This window comes from Somniosus microcephalus, chromosome 28 (genome assembly GCF_052327205.1).
Source record: "Somniosus microcephalus isolate GS21.2 chromosome 28, FLI_Smic_1.0, whole genome shotgun sequence".
In the NCBI taxonomy this organism is placed as follows: Eukaryota; Metazoa; Chordata; class Chondrichthyes; order Squaliformes; family Somniosidae; genus Somniosus; species Somniosus microcephalus.
Genome location: NC_141014.1, coordinates 19,894,963 through 19,912,239, shown reverse-complemented (window position 1 = coordinate 19,912,239; position 17,277 = coordinate 19,894,963). Strand labels below are relative to the sequence as shown.

The window sequence follows — 17,277 nt, the reverse complement described above, 5'->3', positions numbered from 1 at the left end:
TCTTCAAAGAGGAGTTGGTTCGGGGACAGAATAGACACATTCCCATGAAGGGGAAAGGAAGGGCATGCAAAGCTAGATCTCCCTGGATGACAAATGATATAAAGATTAAAATGAGACAGAAAAAGGAGGCTTATGACAGATGTAAGGTCCTTTTCTTCTTGGGCAGTCCCTCGGAACTGAGGATGACTTGCTTCCACGCTAAAAATGAGTTCTCGGGTGACTGATGAGTCCAATGCGGGACCTACAGTCTCTGTCACAGGTGGGGCAGAGGGTGGCTAAAGGGGCGGGTGGGTGGGGTGCTTGGGTTGAGGTGCGCTCCTTCCGCTGTTTGCGCTTGGCTTCCGCTTGCTCCTGGCAAAGAGACTCGAGGTGTTCGGCGCCTTCCCGGATGCTTCTCCTCCGCTTTGTGCGGTCTTGGGCCAGGGATTCCCAGGTGTCGGTGGGGATGTTGCACTTTTTCAAGGGTGTTCACCTAGGGCTCTCCTGCCGTGCCGGAGCTCTGAGTAGAATGCTTGTTTTGGGTGTCTCGTATCAGGCATGCGGACGATGTGGTCCGTCCATCAGAGCTGATCAAGTGTGGTCAAAGCTTTGATGCTGGGGATGTTGGCCTGAGCGAGAACACTGACCACATCACTGAAATATAATCGTCATTTGCAATGCAATAGAACATTGCAGTGGAATATCACTTTCCAATATAATAGTCATTGCAATGCAATGGAATATTTCAATGGAATATCAGTTTGCAATATAATAGTTCTTTGCAATGCAATAGAACATTGCAATGAAATATCACTTTGCAATACAATAGTCATTGCAATGCAATGGAATATCACTTTCAAATATGAAAGTCATTCGTAGCGAGAGGATTCGAGTACAGGAACAAGGATGTCTTGCTGTAGTTGTACAGGGCCTTGGTGAGACCACATCTGGAGTATTGTGTGCAGTTTTGGTTGCCTTATCTGAGGAAGGATGTTCTTGCCATGGAGGGAGTGCAGCGAAGATTCACCAGACTGATACCTGGGATGGCAGGAATGACGTATGAGGAGAGATTGGGTCGATTAGGCTTATACTCGCTGGAGTTTAGAAGAATGAGAGGGGATCTCATTGAAACTTATAAAATTCTAACAGGACCAGACAGACTCGATGCAGGAAGGATGTTCCCGATGGCGGGGGAGTCCAGAACCGGGGTCACAGTCTAAAGATGAGGGGTAAGCCATTTAGGACAGCAATGAGGAGGAATTTCTTCACCCAGAAAGTGGTGAACCTGTGGAATTCTCTACCACAGATGGCAGTTGAGGCCAATTCATTAAATATATTCAAGAAGGAGTTAGATATATTTCTTAAGGCTAAAGGGATATGGGGAGAAGGCAGGGACAGGACACTGAGTTTGGATGATCAGCCATGATCTCATTGAATGGCGGAGCAGGCTCGAGGGGCCGAATGGCCTACTCCTGCTCCTATCTTCTATGTTTCTATGTTGGTGCGCCTATCCTGCCAATGGTTTTCAGGATCTTGCGGAGGCAGCATTGCTGGTACCTCTCCAGTGCTTTGAGTGGCCTGCTGTACATGGTCCATATCTCTGAAGAAAACAGGAGGACAGGAATCACTGCTGCTCTGAAGACCATGAGCTTGGTGCCGGGTTTGAGGTCCTGGTCTTCAAACACTCTCTTCCTCAGGTGACCGAAGGCTGCACTGGCACACTGAAGCGGTACAGAATAGACACATTCCCATGAGGGGGAAAGGAAGGGCAAGCAAAGCTAGATCTCCCTGGATGACAAACGATATAAAGATTAAAATGAGACAGAAAAAGGAGGCTTATGACAGATGTAAGGTACATAATACAGTAGAAAACCAATCTCGATATAGAAAGTAAAGAGAGCTAAAAAAGAAATGAGGGGCAGAGAGAGTGTATGAGAATAGATTAACATAAAGAGAAGTCAGAAGTTTTTTATAATCATATAAGTAGTAAGAGGGTAGTCAAAAGAAGGGTGGGTCCGATTAGGGACCAAAAAGGATATATTCTTGTGGAGACAGAGGGCATGGCTGAGGTACTAAATGAGTACTTTGCATCTGTGTTCACTGGAGAAGAGGATGCTGCCAATGTAACAGTAAAGGAGGAGGCAGTAGTGATTATTGGATAGGATTAAAAATAGATAAAGAGAAGGTACTTAAAAGGCTGGTAGTCCTCAAAGTAGAAAAGCCACTCGGTCCGGATGGGATGCATCCTCGGTTATTGAGGGAAGTAAGGGTTGAATTTGCGGAGGCTCTGGCCACAATCTTCCAATCCTCCTTGGACATGGGAGTGGTGCCAGTGGACTAGAGGATTGCAAATGTTACACCCCATTTAAAAAAGGGGAGCGGGATAACCCCGACAATTATAGGCCAGTCAAGCCTAATGCCGTTGGTTAGATCTCAGCTGGAGTATTGTGTTCAATTCTGAACACCACACTTTAGGAAGGATGTCAAGGCCTTGGAGAGGGTGCGGAGCAGATTTACTAGAATGGTTCCAGGGATGAGGGATTTGAGGAGAGACCGGAGAAGCTTGGGTTGTTCTCCTTAGAGCAGAGAAGGTTAAGAGGAGATTTAATAGCTCTGCTCAAAATCATGAACAGCTTTGAGTAAATAAGGAGAAACTGTTTCCAGTGGCAGGAGGGTCTGTAACTAGAGGACACAGGTTTAAGGTGATTGGCAAAAGAACCAGAGGTGGCACGAGGAAACATTTTTTTCTACACACCGAGTTATTGTGATCTGGAACGCGCTGCCTGAAAGGGCGGTGGAGGCAGATTCAATAGTAACTTTCAAAAGGGAATTGGATAAATACTTGAAGGGAAAAAAATTGCAGAGGTATGACGAAAGAGCGGGAGAGTGGGACTAATTGAATAGTTCTACCAAATAGCCGGCACGATGGGCTGAATGGTCTCCTCCTGTGCTCCATCCGTCCGTCCTTCCTTCCTTCCTTCCATCACTGGCATAGACCTGTTGGGCTGAATGGCCTGTAAATTCTATATAATGTAGGAATGCTGCTGCAGGCCTCTCACGATCCCAGCTGCCAGGTTGCCAATTGTCTTGGCGAGATTAAATAAAACTTTTTCCTTGCCTCCATGGTTTCAGCTTGCCACAGGGATCCCTGCTGACCCTCTGGTTAGTGGAAGGTCCGAGGCTAGGCCCTTGCCACAGATCTTCCCGGGTATCGTCTGCTGGGATGGCCCAAAAAGGGGACGCATCGGAAAACGGGGCGGGAGGCTGGGAACGCTTCCCTTCCACCTCATTAAAAAGGCCAGCGCTGGGTCTGCTCCTGCTACAAGCGCCGGCCCAGTTACTCGCCTTGGGAAAGCCCCAGGAAATCCCGGGGCAGCCGAATGGGAGCGGAGATCTGACCTAACGGGTCCATGTGCCCAAAGAATGCCGATGAAACCTCCTTCAAATGCTCACTGTAAGATAAGAAAATAATTTGTACTCCAAACTTTTTAGCAGGTGATGTGGCTGCACAACAGGGCGAGCTGTCTTCGTTTATCCCCGCAGGTCCTGCAGTTTGAGCCTGGTAAGTGTTCCTCGGTCAATTTGTTCCTGATGGTCCTTCTTTTGAAATGGAAATGTTAGTCTATAAACACTATATAAATCTCCTCTGCACCCTCTCAAGGGCCTTCACATCCTTCCTAAAGTGTGGTGACCAGAACTGGACGCAACACTCATGAAATAAATGAGGGCATCAGGCACTTCTCTTTCCGCCACTGGGGAAACAGTGAGACAGACTTTAGAGCAAGGGTCTGGTTATTGTGAAATAGCCAAGGAAAATATTAATTCGGGGATTATCCTAAAGAATTGTGACTCCGACGTGCTTTGAACACTTAGCCTTCTGATCTGGAGTCAGACGCGCTACCATTGCGCCACGAGGTCAACGCTGTAAACGGGGATGTTTGTGTATATGAACGTTCTTCAAACACTCTTTAATTTCTCCTGCCTTGCAGTAATAAAGGGACTTTAAAATCCCCGCCCACTCCCACCCAGTTTTGAAATTTAAAAAATACTTCCCTGACCGGGAATCAAACCCGGGTTACATCTGTGAGCGCCAAACACACTAAACTACCAGGAAACACATTAAGGAGTTTGTCACAATTGTTTACATTTCTTATCTTTTAATTTTGTATTTTTTCTCGGCGCTTCGTCCTTTTCGGCTCCTGACTGCGGATATTTCTCTGATTAAACATGAACAAAATGCAATATCTCGCAGCCCCGGCCTCGGTTAATACCAGCAGATCCAAGCCGCATTTCAGACGCAGAAACAAACCCATTAATTATCCGCTGTTCCCCAGCTCCAGAGCTCGGAGGGTTATTGTCCATCCCCGGGCTGCAAGATATCACCGACCCCGGGCCAAACCTCCCCATACACCGAGCACAGGCTCAGGAAAACACCGGGGGAGATGATATCCCGGTCACTGAGCCTGCGAGCAGCATCGAACAAGCACCCGGACTGAAACTTTTTAAATGCGGAAGCGATAACTTGCAATTGAGTTTTCTAACTGTCAGGATGGCCTGTGTTCAGGTCGCAGTCTCCTCTGGAGGCGTGGGTTCGAATCCCACTTCTGACATTCCTTACTTTTAATTACTAAGTGGAACACATTTCTTTTGACACCACTGAGTGCGTGCTTTGGGACATCCCTTAAAAGTAGGATTCAGCTGTTCACTTGCTCGCTTAACATTTCCATCTGACCTAGTACTAAAAGTGGAGATGTACTAGCTACCACATTCGTGGATACGTATTGTTGGAACATGCTCCTCATGCATGTCCAAGGGCGAGTTTGCTCCTTTGAAAGGACATAAGAACAAAAGAACTAGGAGCAGGAGTCGGGCAATTCAATAAAATAATGGCTGATCTTCAACCTCAACTCCACTTTCCTGCCTGATCCCCATATCCCTCGAGTCTAAAAAATCTATCGATCTCGGCCTTGAATATACTCAACGACTGAGCATTCACAGCACTTTGGGGGTAGAGATTTCGAAGGAAGGGGGCAGCAATCCTTTTAAATCTAACAATGGCAGCACAGTGGCATAGTGGTTAGCACTGTTGCCTCACAGCGCCAGGGACCCGGGTTCGAATCCGGCCTCGGGCGACTGTCTGTGTGGAGTTTGCACATTCTCCCCGTGTTTGCGTGGGTTTCCTCCGGGTGCTCCGGTTTCCTCCCGCAGTCCAAAGATGTGCGGGTTAGGTTGATTGGCTATGATAAATTGACCCTTAGTGTTAGGGGGATTAAATACGTGGGGTTACGGGGATAGGGTGGGATATGTGTTGGTGTAGGGGTTACGGGGATTGGGTGGGATATGTGTCGGTGCAGGCTCGATGGGCCGAAATGGCCTCTATCTGCACTGTGGGGTTTCTGTGATTGTGAATGGCTGGTGTTGCAAGCACTGAACATTTTTAAGCAAACTCCTAAAATACCGTGGGATAAAAGTTCATGACATGCAAAGCATGGAAAGTACTGTATGAAATGGGCCTTGGATAACATGAATGTCAATATCTTTCTGCCTGACAGGGTGGTGGAAGCAGATTCAATATTAACTTTCAAAAGGGAACAAAATTGAAAATGAATCACTTGCAGGACTACGGGAAAAGAGCAGGGGAGTGGGAATTATTGGATAGCTCTTTCAAAGAGCCGGCACAGGCACTATGGGCCGAACGGCCTCCTTCTGTGCCGTATGACACCATGATTCTATAAACAGTTATTAAAGTTTGACTGTCACCCGGTAAACATGTTAGCAATTCCTGCAGTGTGCAACAAAATTGTTGTGGGTTGATTAACGATGATTGAAACAATTATAAAGTGTCTCACAGACTTGAATTATCCCTCAATACATTTGGTTTAAAAAAAATCTATCAATCGCAGATTAAAATGAGCAATTGATGTATCATCTTTGAAAGAGCTATCCAATTAGTCCCACTCCACTGCTCTTCCCCCATAGCCCTGACGACCCTCCTGCCAGTGGAAACAGTTTCCCCCCCATAATTTTGAACACCTCTATTAAATCTCCCCTGAACTGTGATTAATGGAGTTCAATTGTGGGCAAGTGTCAGATCATCCACTTTGGGCCTAAGGAAAAAAAAAAGGTCAGAGTATGGTCTGAAAACATCATGTCAGAGAATAGTTTTTTCTGTGAAATAGCCGGTCCTGTTAAATTTAACAAAAGTTGCCCCAGATCCCTACTCTCAGAAGCAATGAACATTTTAAACCATTCTTCTAAATGACAATGTGTAAAATGGGATATGGGTTAACAGTTCAGCACATGCAAAGAGCAAATTAAATGATTGAAGTTTTGACTGTCCCTCAGTAAACATGTTATAGTTTCTTTCATTCTGCAAAAGAAAGTTATCGATTAATTAATGGTGATTCAAACAATTTGTATTTTTTCACATTAGATGCTTGTTGTTAATTTAATAAAATTACTTTGCATTAATTAATTAAAAACGGTAATATCAAAATTACTTCCCTAACCGGGAATCGAACCCGGGTCGCTGCACTGCTAGGAATAGGTTATTGAATCATTTAAAGGTCATAGGGAGAAAAATTGGAAATAACAACAGAAAATGCTGGAAAAACTCAGCAGGCCAGGCAACATCCGTGGAGAGAAAATAGAGTTAACGTTTCAGGTCGAAGACCTTTCATCAGGACTGGGAAAAAAGCAGGAAATGAAACAGATTAAGAAGCAAGTTTGGGGGCTGGGAAATGGGGGAGGGGATGAAAGACCAAAAGGGAAGGTCTGAGAGAGGTGAGGAGACATTAAGAGATATTCAAGGCGAGACGAGATGGTAATAGGACAGGTAAAGAGACAAAAGATGGCTCTAGATGAAGTGTGAAATGCGCTGGCAGAGTGAGCGACAGCTGCCATGTGGGAGAGAGAAAAAAGGGCACAAATCAAAAGTGTGGATAAAAAATATATAAAAATATGATAGGGGCCGAGGTTATGATCTGAAATTGCTGAACTCGATATTGAGTCCGGAAGGCTGTAAAGTGCCTAATCGAAAGATGAGGTGCTGTTCCTCGAGCTTACGCTGAGTTTCCGTGGAACAATGCAAGCGGCCAAGGACGGTGAGGTCTGAGTGGGAATGGAGCGGTGAATTGAAATAACAGGCGACCGGAAGCTCAGCGGGAGAAAAATTGGGTTGCTTTGCGCCTCCTGTTAGCGCCCTATCAGAGCGCAAAGCAACTAGTGCCCGGGCGCCATGCCTCCCGCGAAATTCAGGGGGAGCTTAGCGGCGGTGCTAACCGGTAGCTCCCTGTGGCGCTACGCCGCCGGTGATGACATCATTGCCGTGCGCAGTGCCCCGGACACTATCTTCGGGAGCGCCCCCTGACTTACTGCCGGACGCTATTACCGACAGGGTCAGGAGGGGGGCCTACCTGCGGCTGGGGAGGCGCTATTTAAAGGCGAGGTGCGGGGCGGCCAGTTTTGTTGCTGGCCGCCTGCCTGCGCTCCCGTCCCCAGCCTCCTGAACACCCCCCCCCCCCCCCCAACCCCCAATGGAGTGCCGGCTGCGCTCCATGAGCCAGGCACTTTTCTTGAGTGCCAGGCTCTTTCGTCAGCACTTCCGACCCCGAGGGGCCCAGCTGGGATCCGGGTCGTGCTGCGCAAGGCCCCTCCCCTTTAAGAAGGGGAGAAGATCTGCAATACCGCAATATTGACTCGCAGCGCCCAAAGTAGCTTCCGGTAGCGCCCCGCTTCCCTCTTGGGGCGCAACCACTCAATTTCTGGCGCGGGGTAGAAATGGGGCGCTACTCAATTTTTAGCCCGTAGAGTCATAAAGGCACAGAAGGAGGCCATTCGGCCCATCGAGTCCATGCCGGCTCTCTGTAGAGCAATCCAGTCAGTCCCATTCCCCCGCTCTATCCCCGTAGCCCTGCAAGATTATTTCCCTCAAGTGCCTATCCAGTCTCCCCTTGAAAACATTGAGTGTCTCCGCTTCTACCACTTCCATCGGCAGTGAGTTCCAGGTCCTCACCACTCGCTGTGTAAGAAAGTTTTTCCTCACGTCCCCCCTGTATCTCTTGCCCAAAAAATTAAATCTGTGTCCCCTAGTCCTTGCACCATCAACTAGTGGGAACAGCCTTTCCCCGTCTAGCCTATCCAAACCCGTCATAATCTTGTACACCTCTATCAAATCACCCCTCAACCTCCTTTGCTCTAATGAAAACAAATCCAGCTTCTCCAACCTGTCCTTGTAGCTAAAATCCCCCATCCCCGGAACCATTCTGGTAAATCTCCTCTGCACCCTCTCAAGGGCCTTCACGTCCTTCCTAAAGTGTGGTGACCAGAACTAGATGCAATACTCCAGTTGTGGCCAAACCAGCGCTTTATAAAGGGTCAGCATAACTTCTCTATTTTTGTACTCAATGCCTCTATTTATGAAGCCCAAGATCCCATATGCTTTGCTAACCACTCTCTCAATATGTCCTGCCACCTGCAGGGACCTATGCACATTAACTCCCAGATCCCTCTGTCCCTGCACACTCTTTAAAACTGTGCCATTAAGTGTATATTGTCTCTCCCTGTTCCTTCTGCCAAAATATATCACCTCACACTTCTCTTAATTAAAAGCTCTGTATTATAAACATCCAAAACTCGTCTGCCCGTGTCCTAACCCGCACCAAGTCCAGTTCACCCATCACCCCTGTGCTCGCTGACCTACATTGGCTCCCGGTTAAGTAGCGCCTCGATTTCAAAATTCTTATTCTTGTTTATAAATCCCTCCATGGCCTCGCCCCTCCCTATCTCTGTAATCTCCTTCAGCCCCACAATCCCTCTGAGATATCTGCGCTCCGCTCATTCTGACCTCTTGAGCATCCCTGATTATAATCGCTCAACCATTGGTGGCCGTGTCTTCTGTTGCCTGGGCCCTAAGCTCTGGAATTCCCTCCCTAAACCTCTCCGCCTCTCTACCTCTCTTTCCTCCTTTAAGACTCTCCTTAAAACCTACTTCTTTCACCTGCCCTAATATATCCTTATGTGGATCGGTGTCAAATTTGTTGTCTTAAAATACTCTTGTGAAGCGCCTTGGGATGTTTTACTACATTAAAGGCGCTATATCAATACAAGTTGTTGTTGTTGTTGTTAAATTCCATCTGCCACTTGGCTGCCCATTCTTCTAGCCTTTCTATGTCCTGTTGCAGTCGATTGGTATCATCCTCACTGTTTGCCACACCCCCAAGTTTGGTGTCATCGGCAAATTAGAAATTCGACTGTATTCCAATATCCAGGTCATTTTTATATCAAAAAAAGCAGCGGCCCCAGCACTGACCCTTGGGGAACACCGCTATCTACCATCCTCCAGTCTGAAAAACAACGATTTACCACAACTCGCTGTTTTCTGTCCTGAAGCCAATTCCTTATCCAAGCTGCCACTGATCCACCTATTCCATGAGCCTCAATTTTGTTAACCAGCCTTCTATGTGGTACTTTGTCAAACGCCTTCCAAAAATCCATGTAGACAACATCCATTGCATTCCCTTTATCAATCCTCCGTTACTTCATCAAAAAATTCAATTCAATTAGATTAGTCAAACACGATCTGCCTTTTACAAATCCGTGTTGGCTCTCCTTAATTAGCTTAAACCTCTCTAAGTGCCCGTTAATTTTTTCCTTGATTATTGTTTCTAAAACTTTACCCACCACTGATGTTAAACTGACCGGCCTGTAGTTACTAGGATTGTCCTTGCATCCTTTCTTGAACAATGGTGTCACATTTGCCACTTTCCAATCCTCAGGCACCTCCCCCGCATCTAGGGAAGATTGGAAAATTATGGCAAGCCCTTCCGCTATCTCCTCCCCCAATTCCCTTAGCAACCTGGGATGCAAGCCATCTGGACCAGGTGACTTATCCACTCTAAGCATACCCAGTCTTTCTAGTACATCCTGTCTATCAATTTTCACCCCTTCCATTGCTTCTACCTTTTCCACTTCTACCGATATTTTGTCAGCATCCACCTCCTTAGTAAACACTGATACAAAGTACTCAGTGAGTATTCTAGCCTTGCCCTGCGCCGCTAAGCATATATCACCACCTTTGTCCCTAATAGGCCCCACCCCGCCTCTTACTACCCGCTTACTGTTTACATGCTGGTAGAAGATTTTTAGGTTCCCTTTTATGTTAATCGCCATTCTACTCTCATATTCTCTCTTTGCCAATCTTATTTTCATCTTCACTTCCCCTCTCAACTTATTGTATTTGGTCTGGTTCTCCCTTGAAGAATTCACCTGATATTCATCATACACCTTTTTCTGTTTCATCATCTTCTCAATCTCCAAGGAGCCCTTGCTTTGGTTCCCTTACCCTTCCCTCTTGTTGGAATGTACCTAGCCTGTACTTGGAACATCTCCTCCTTAAAGATCACCCATTGTTCCGTTACAGTTTTCCTGTCATTCTTTGGTTCCATTTTACCCTGGCTAGATCCTTTCGCATCCCATTGAAGTTAGCCCTATTCCAGTTTAGAAGTTCCACTCTAGATTGTTCCTTGCTCCTCTCCATTGCTAATCTAAATCTTATGGTACGATGATCACTCAGACACTTGGTCGACCTGGCCCACCTCATTCCCCAGTACCAGATCCAGCAATGCCTCCTTCTTAGTTGGGCCAAGAATATACTGGTCAAGGAAATTCTCCTGAACACATTTCAGAAATTCCTCCTCCCGCCCCCCCCCCCCCCCCCTTTCCCTTTACCCTAGCATTATCCCAATCGATATTTGGGTAACTAAAGTCCCCCAATATCACCACTCTATAGCTTTGCATATCTCTGCGATTTCCTTGCAGATTTGTTCCTCTCTCCCTCTCACTATTTGGAGGCCTGTAGAATACCCCCAATAGTGTGATCATACCCTTTTTGCTCCTCAACTCTAACCAAATGGATTCTGTCCTTGTCCCCTCAAGAACATCCTCCCTTTCCAACACTACAATGTCTTCCTTAATCAGCACTGCCTCCCCACCTCCCTTTTTTCCTTCCCTATCTTTTCTGAACACTTATACCCTTGAATATTAAGTGCCCAGTCCTCACCGTTTTTAAGCCACGTTTCCGCTATTGCCACAACATCATATTGCCACACGGCTAATTGTGCTTGTAGCTCACCAACCTTATTCACCACACTTTGTGCGTTTACGTACATGCATTCTAAACCCATTTTTGAATTTTTTGTAGTCTTTCTTGGTCTGCTCCTATCTAATATGGTACAGGTTGAGCGTCCCAAATCCGGAGATCTGGGATGTTCCGGAATCCGGACTCTGGGACGATTGGTGGCAGGGGTCCGGAATCCATAAAATATTCCGGAATCCGGATACCCTGAGGGAGGCTTACCAAAAACTGGAAATAGCGCAACCTGGGCCCAGGCATTTCTGGACTTCGGCACGTGTTTCTGATGTCTGAAGTCCGGAAATATCACAACCTGGGCTCGGGCTTTTCTGGACTTCGGACATCAGATACACGTTCCGAAGTCCGGGAAAATCAGCTCGGCCTTGGTCCCGAGGTTGCCGGATTCGGGACGCTCAACCTGAACTACTTCCGCCTGCCGCATTACCTTCTCCTCCAGTACCATCCAACACACTGACTCTTCCATCCAACACACTGACTCTTCCATCCAACACACTGACTCTTCCATCCAACACACTGATTCTTCCATCCAACACACTGACTCTTCCATCCAACACACTGACTCTTCCATCCAACACACTGACTCCCCTCCACTCCTACATGCTGGTGCCCATCCCCCCGCCAAGCTAGTTTAAACCCTCCCCAACAGCACTAGTAAACCTCCCCGTAAGAATATTGGTCCCGGCTCTGTTGAGGTGTAACCCAGCTGGCTTGTACAGGTCCCACCTTCCCCAGAAATGGTCCCAATGCCTCAGGAATCCAAAGCCAGCCTGCCCTCCCTCCCAAAGCCCTCCCTCCTGCACCATCTCTACAGCCACGCATTCACCTGTTCTATCCTCCTATTCCTGTACTCACTAGCACGTGGCACCAGGAGTAATCCGGAGATTACTACCTTTTGAGGTCGTGCTTTTTAATATCTTTCCTAGCTCCCTATAGTCTGCCTGCAGGACCTCATCCCTCTTTCTGCCTATGTCGTTGATACCAAGATGGACAATGACCTCTGGCTGTTCACACTCTCCCCTCAGTGCCCTGCAGCCGCTCAGTGGCACCAGGGAGGCAACATACCATCCTGGAGTCATGTCTGCATCCACAGGAATGCCTATCTGTTCCCCTAACCAGTGAATCCCCTATCACTAATACAAAAGCAAAATACTGCGGATGCTGGAAATACTCAGCAGGTCAGGCAGAATCTGTGGAGAGAGAATCAGAGTTAACGTTTCAGGTCTCTTTTTATGTCACATCCCCTATCACTATTCACTATTGCTCTTCCACTCTTCTTACCCCCTCTCACCTCCCAGCTCCCTTGTGCCAGCGACACATTTTAATTCTGATGTCACTCCTTCGTTTTGTCGATTGTCTCCCTCGCAGGTAGTCTGCTCGCTCAGACTCCAAGGTCTCTGCTCCGCGCTGCCTTTATCCCCGGTCTCCGACTCCGTTCCTCCCGCAGGTCCGCTCGCTCAGACTCCCAGGTCTCTGCTCCGCGCTGCCTTTATCCTCGGTCTCCAACTCCATTCCTCCCGCAGGTAGTCTGCTCGCTCAGACTCCCAGGTCTCTGCTCCGCGCTGCCTTTATCCCCGGTCTCTGACTCTGTTCCTCCCGCAGGTAGTCTGCTCGCTCAGACTCCCAGGTCTCTGTTCCGCGCTGCCATTATCCCCGGTCTCCGACTCCGTTCCTCCCGCAGGTCCGCTCACTCAGGTAGTGCAGGGTTGACCCAGGACAGCTGGCGAATGATGTCTGGTGTCTGGCAAGCAGTGGCCAAAGCTTGCAGTGGCCTTCACTGTCACTGTCTGCTGAGCCTTTGGTGTTGTGTTTCTGATGCTGTCTGTCCTGCCAAGCATTCTGTTAGCTGGTGTTATAAATCCCATTTTCCCCTCTGGCATCTTGACCTTCTGCTCCGAAATAGGAGAAGAGCAGAAACTGGGGCAGTGGCGAACAGTGATTGAGACAACGTCTGGGGTGGCAGGAGCAATGGAGCATCCAGGAAGTTGAAAGCAGCAGTGCCCCAGGTGGCAAAGGTGCCATCCTTAGGTCCTCAGTGTAAATAGGAACCAACATTTATTGGGTTTTTTATCTGGTTTTTCGCCTCTCCCGGGCGATCACATGGGTTCGGGTGGGATGGAGAGTGAAAGTAGATTTGAGGTTAGGATCAGATCAGCCATGATCTTATTGAATGGCGGAGCAGGCTCGAGGGGCCGATTGGCCTACTCCTGCTCCTATTATGTTCATTTGAGGCCTGCGTACCACCAGTCTCAAAACCAGAAGTTGGCTAAAATAATGCACAGCTTCTTTCTGTCTCTTTAGAAAAGTTTACCGAATTGCATTTAACTAGGTTAGGTAAAAGATAAGCGGGAGTGCAGCTCTTCCCAGTACTAGTTGGGCTTGTCTGAAATTAACATGCAGACACAGCAAGCAATTAGGAAGGCAAATAGTATGTTAGCCTTTATTGCAAGGGGATTGGAATGGAAGAACAAAAGTCTTGCTGCAATTATATAGGGCTTTGGTGAGACCAGACCTGGAGCACTGGGCACAGTTTTGGTCTCTTTATCTAAGGAAGGATATACTTGCCTTAGAGCGGGTGCAACGAAGGTTCACTAGATTGATTCCTGGGATGAGAGGGCTGTCCTCTTAGGAATTCCTCAGGAATCAATTTAGTGAACCTCTAATTTGGCATTTTGGAAGGATAGACAGAAAGGAAAAGGAGGTGGGTTAGCTCTGTTAATAAAGGATGAGATCAGTACAATATTGAGAAATTATCTTGGCTCGGAAGTTCCAGATGTAGAATCAATTTGGGTGGAGGTAAGAAATAGTAAGGGAAAGAAGGCACTGGTGGGAGTAGTCTATAGGCCCCCTAATAGTAGCTACACTATAGGACAGAGTATAAATCAAGAAATACTGGGGGTTTGTAAGAAAGGTATTGCAATAATCATGGGCAATTTTAATCTTATAGATTGGACAAATCAAATTGGCAAAAGCAGCCTTGAGGACAAGTTCATAGAGTGTATTCGGGACAGTTTCTTGGAACAATATGCTGTGGAACCAACCAGGGAACAGGCTATTTTAGATCTGGTAATGTGTAATTAATGATCTCATAGTAAAGGATCCTCTAGGGAAGAGTGATCATAACATGATAGAATTCTACATTCTGTTTGAAGGTGGTAAACTTGGGTCTGAAACTAGAGTATTAAACTTAAATAAAGGTAAGGAAAGAGTTGGCTAAAGTGGACTGGGAAAATAGATTAGAAAGTAAGATGGTAGAAAAGCAGTGGCAGACATTTAAAGAGATATTTCATGACTCTCAACAAAGATATATTTCAGTGAGAAAGGAAGAGTTGAAGAGAAGGATGAACCAACCTTGACTAACCAAGGAAGTTAAAGATGGTATCAAATTGAAAGAAAAGGCATACAATGTTGCAAAGATTAGTGGTAGGCCAGAAGATTGGGAAAATTTTAGAAATCAGCAAAGGATGACTAAAATTAAATAGAGGTAGAAAATAGCTTATGAGAGTAAGCTAGCAAGAAATATAAAAACTGACCGTAAGAGCTTCTATAAGTATATAAAAAAGAAGAAAGTAGCTAAAGTAAACATTGGTCCCTTAGGGGACGAGACTGCGGAAATAATAATGGGAAACAAGGAAATGGCAGAGGCATTGAACAAATATTTTGTATCTGTCTTCACAGTAGGGGACACTAAAAACATCCCAGTAATAGTAGAAAATCAAGGGGCAAAAGGGAGAAACTTAAAACAATCACTAGAGGAAAAAGTGCTAGGCAAACTTATGGGTCGAAAGGCTGACAAGTCCCCTGGACCTGATGGCCTGCATCCTAGGATCTTAAAAGAAGTGGCTACAGAGATAATGGATGCATTGGTTGTAATCTTCCAAAATTCCCTTGACTCTGGAAAACCGCAAATGTAATGCCCTTATTCAAGAAAGGAGGGAGACAGAAAGCAGGAAACTATAGGCCAGTTAGCCTAACATCTGTCATTGGCAAAATGCTCAAATCCATTATTAAGGAAGTAAGAGCAGGGTATTTAGGAAATCATAATACAACAGAGTCAACATGGTTTTATGAAAGGGAAATTGTGTTTGACAAATCTATTAGTTCTTTGAGGAGGTAATGAGCAGGGTGGATAAAGGGGAACCAGTAGATGTAGTGTATTTGAATTTCCAAAAGGCATTCGACAAGGTGCCACATAAGTTTACTGCATAAGATAAGAGCTCATGGTGTTGGGGGTAATGTATTAGATTGGATAGAGGATTGGCTAACTAACAGAAAACAGAGAGTCGGGATAAAAGGGTCATTTTCAGGATGGCAATCTATAACTAGTGGGGTGCCACAGGGATCAGTGCTGGGACCTCAACTATTTTCAATCTATATTAATGTCTTGGATGAAGGAAGTGAGTGTATTGTAGCCAAATTTGTGGACGATACAAAGATAGGTGGGAAAGCAAGTTGTGAGGAGGACATAGAGTCTGCAAAGGGATATAGATAGGTTAAATGAGTGGGCAAGAATTTGGCAGATGGAGTATATTGTGGAAAAATGTGAAGTTATGAACTTTGGTAGAAAGAATAGAAAAGAAAAATATTATTTAAATGGAGAAAGACTACAGAATGTGGCGGTACAGAGGGGTTTGGGTGTCCTCATTCATGAAACACAAAACGTTAACATGCAGGTGCAGCAAGTAATTAGGAAGGCAAATGGAATATTGGCCTTTTTTTCAAGGGGGATAGAGTATAAAAGTAGGGAAGTCTTGCTATAACTGTACAGGGTGCTGGTGAGACCACACTTGGAGTACTGCGTACAGTTTTGGTCCCCTTATTTAAGGAGGGATATACTTGCATTGGAGGCAGTTCAGAGAAGGTTCACGAGGTTGATTGCTAGAATGGAAGGGTTGTTTTATGAAGAAAGGTTGAGCAGGTTGGGCCTATACTCATTGAAGTTTAGAAGAATTGAAACATATAAGATTCCGAGGGGGTTGGACAGGGTAGATGCTGAGAGGATGTTTCCCCTCGTGGGGGAATCTAGAACGAGGGGGCATAGTTTCAGAATAAGGGGTCGCCCATTTAAATCGGAGAGGAGGAGGAATTTCTTTTCTGAGGGTCGTGAATCTTTGCAATTCTTTACCCCAGAGAGCTGTGGAAGCTGAGTTGTTGAATATATTCAAAGGGCCGAATGGCCTGCTCCTGCTCCTATTTCTTATGTTCGTATGTATGTGTAGACTGGGCCTATATTCTCTGGAGTTTAAAAGGAGAGGTGATGTCATTGAAACGTATATAATTCTGAGAGGGCTTGACGGGGTAGATGCCGAGAGGTTGTTTCCCCTGGCTGGAGCATCTTGAACTAGGGGCTGAAGTCTCAGGATAAAGGGTCGGCCATTTAGGACTAAGATGAGGAGAAATTTCTTTGCTGAGGGTTGTGAATCTTCGGAATTCTCAACCCCAGAGGGCTGCAGATGCTCATTTGATGATATTCAAGGCTGAGATCGTTTAGATTTTTGGGCACTAAGGGAATCAAGGGATTTGGGGATCAGGCGGGAAAGTGGAGTTGATCTAAAAGTTCAGCCGTGATCTTATTGAATGGCGGAGCAGGCTCGAGGGGCCGTATGGCCGACTCCTGCTCCTAATTCTTATGTTCTTGTGTTCTTAGCTGGATTGTCAGTGTGACCTGGGATCGGTCTGTGCTTGTGATCATATTTATGTGTTTGCTCACTTTAGGGAAAAGCAGCCACATTCGGGACAGCCAAGGGCGTGTCGAAACGCAACTGTTCACCTGAAGGATTAGAAACCAACGTCGTAAACTTAAAGCAGGAAGACTGAAACATGAAGGGACCAATGTTCGGTGTAATTTTTTTTTCCGTGCGCCAGCCCATTCAAATTTTCGCGCATGCGCGGTTATTTCCATTGAAAAGCCGGTGACTGGCCTGCGCGGGACCTCCAGAGCGCTGTGTGGCCCGCAGCTTAGCGGGAGCGTTGGAGGGGAGAGGCTGTGGGCAATGAGTGTAAATGCTATAAGAGGCTCTGAGCATGTCTGTGAATTATTTGGTATACATTTCATTTGATTGCTTTGAGTGATTTATACTTTCAATGGTGACCGTAAATGGTGTAAAACGCTCTAACCGCCAAGCCTGTAAATGGTGTCCTGAACCTTA

The 17,277-nt window shown here is 46.3% G+C and overlaps 1 protein-coding gene and 1 non-coding gene across 2 annotated transcripts in view; one reads left to right on the top strand and one right to left on the bottom strand.

Annotated features, from left to right (window-relative positions):
• The window catches only part of LOC147099034 (ICOS ligand-like), a 40,135-nt gene extending 22,858 nt beyond the window's left edge, over window positions 1-17,277 (top strand). Inside the window, exons 6-7 of the mRNA XM_085969578.1 lie at window positions 3,472-3,541; window positions 16,844-17,277. Coding sequence (XP_085825704.1) covers window positions 3,472-3,536 — 65 coding nt within the window. The 3' untranslated portion in view covers window positions 3,537-3,541; window positions 16,844-17,277. The remainder of the gene's footprint in view (window positions 1-3,471; window positions 3,542-16,843) is intronic.
• trnaw-cca (transfer RNA tryptophan (anticodon CCA)) lies at window positions 3,826-3,897 on the bottom strand. The gene has a single exon. It is a non-coding gene; the product is annotated as a tRNA-Trp (tRNA).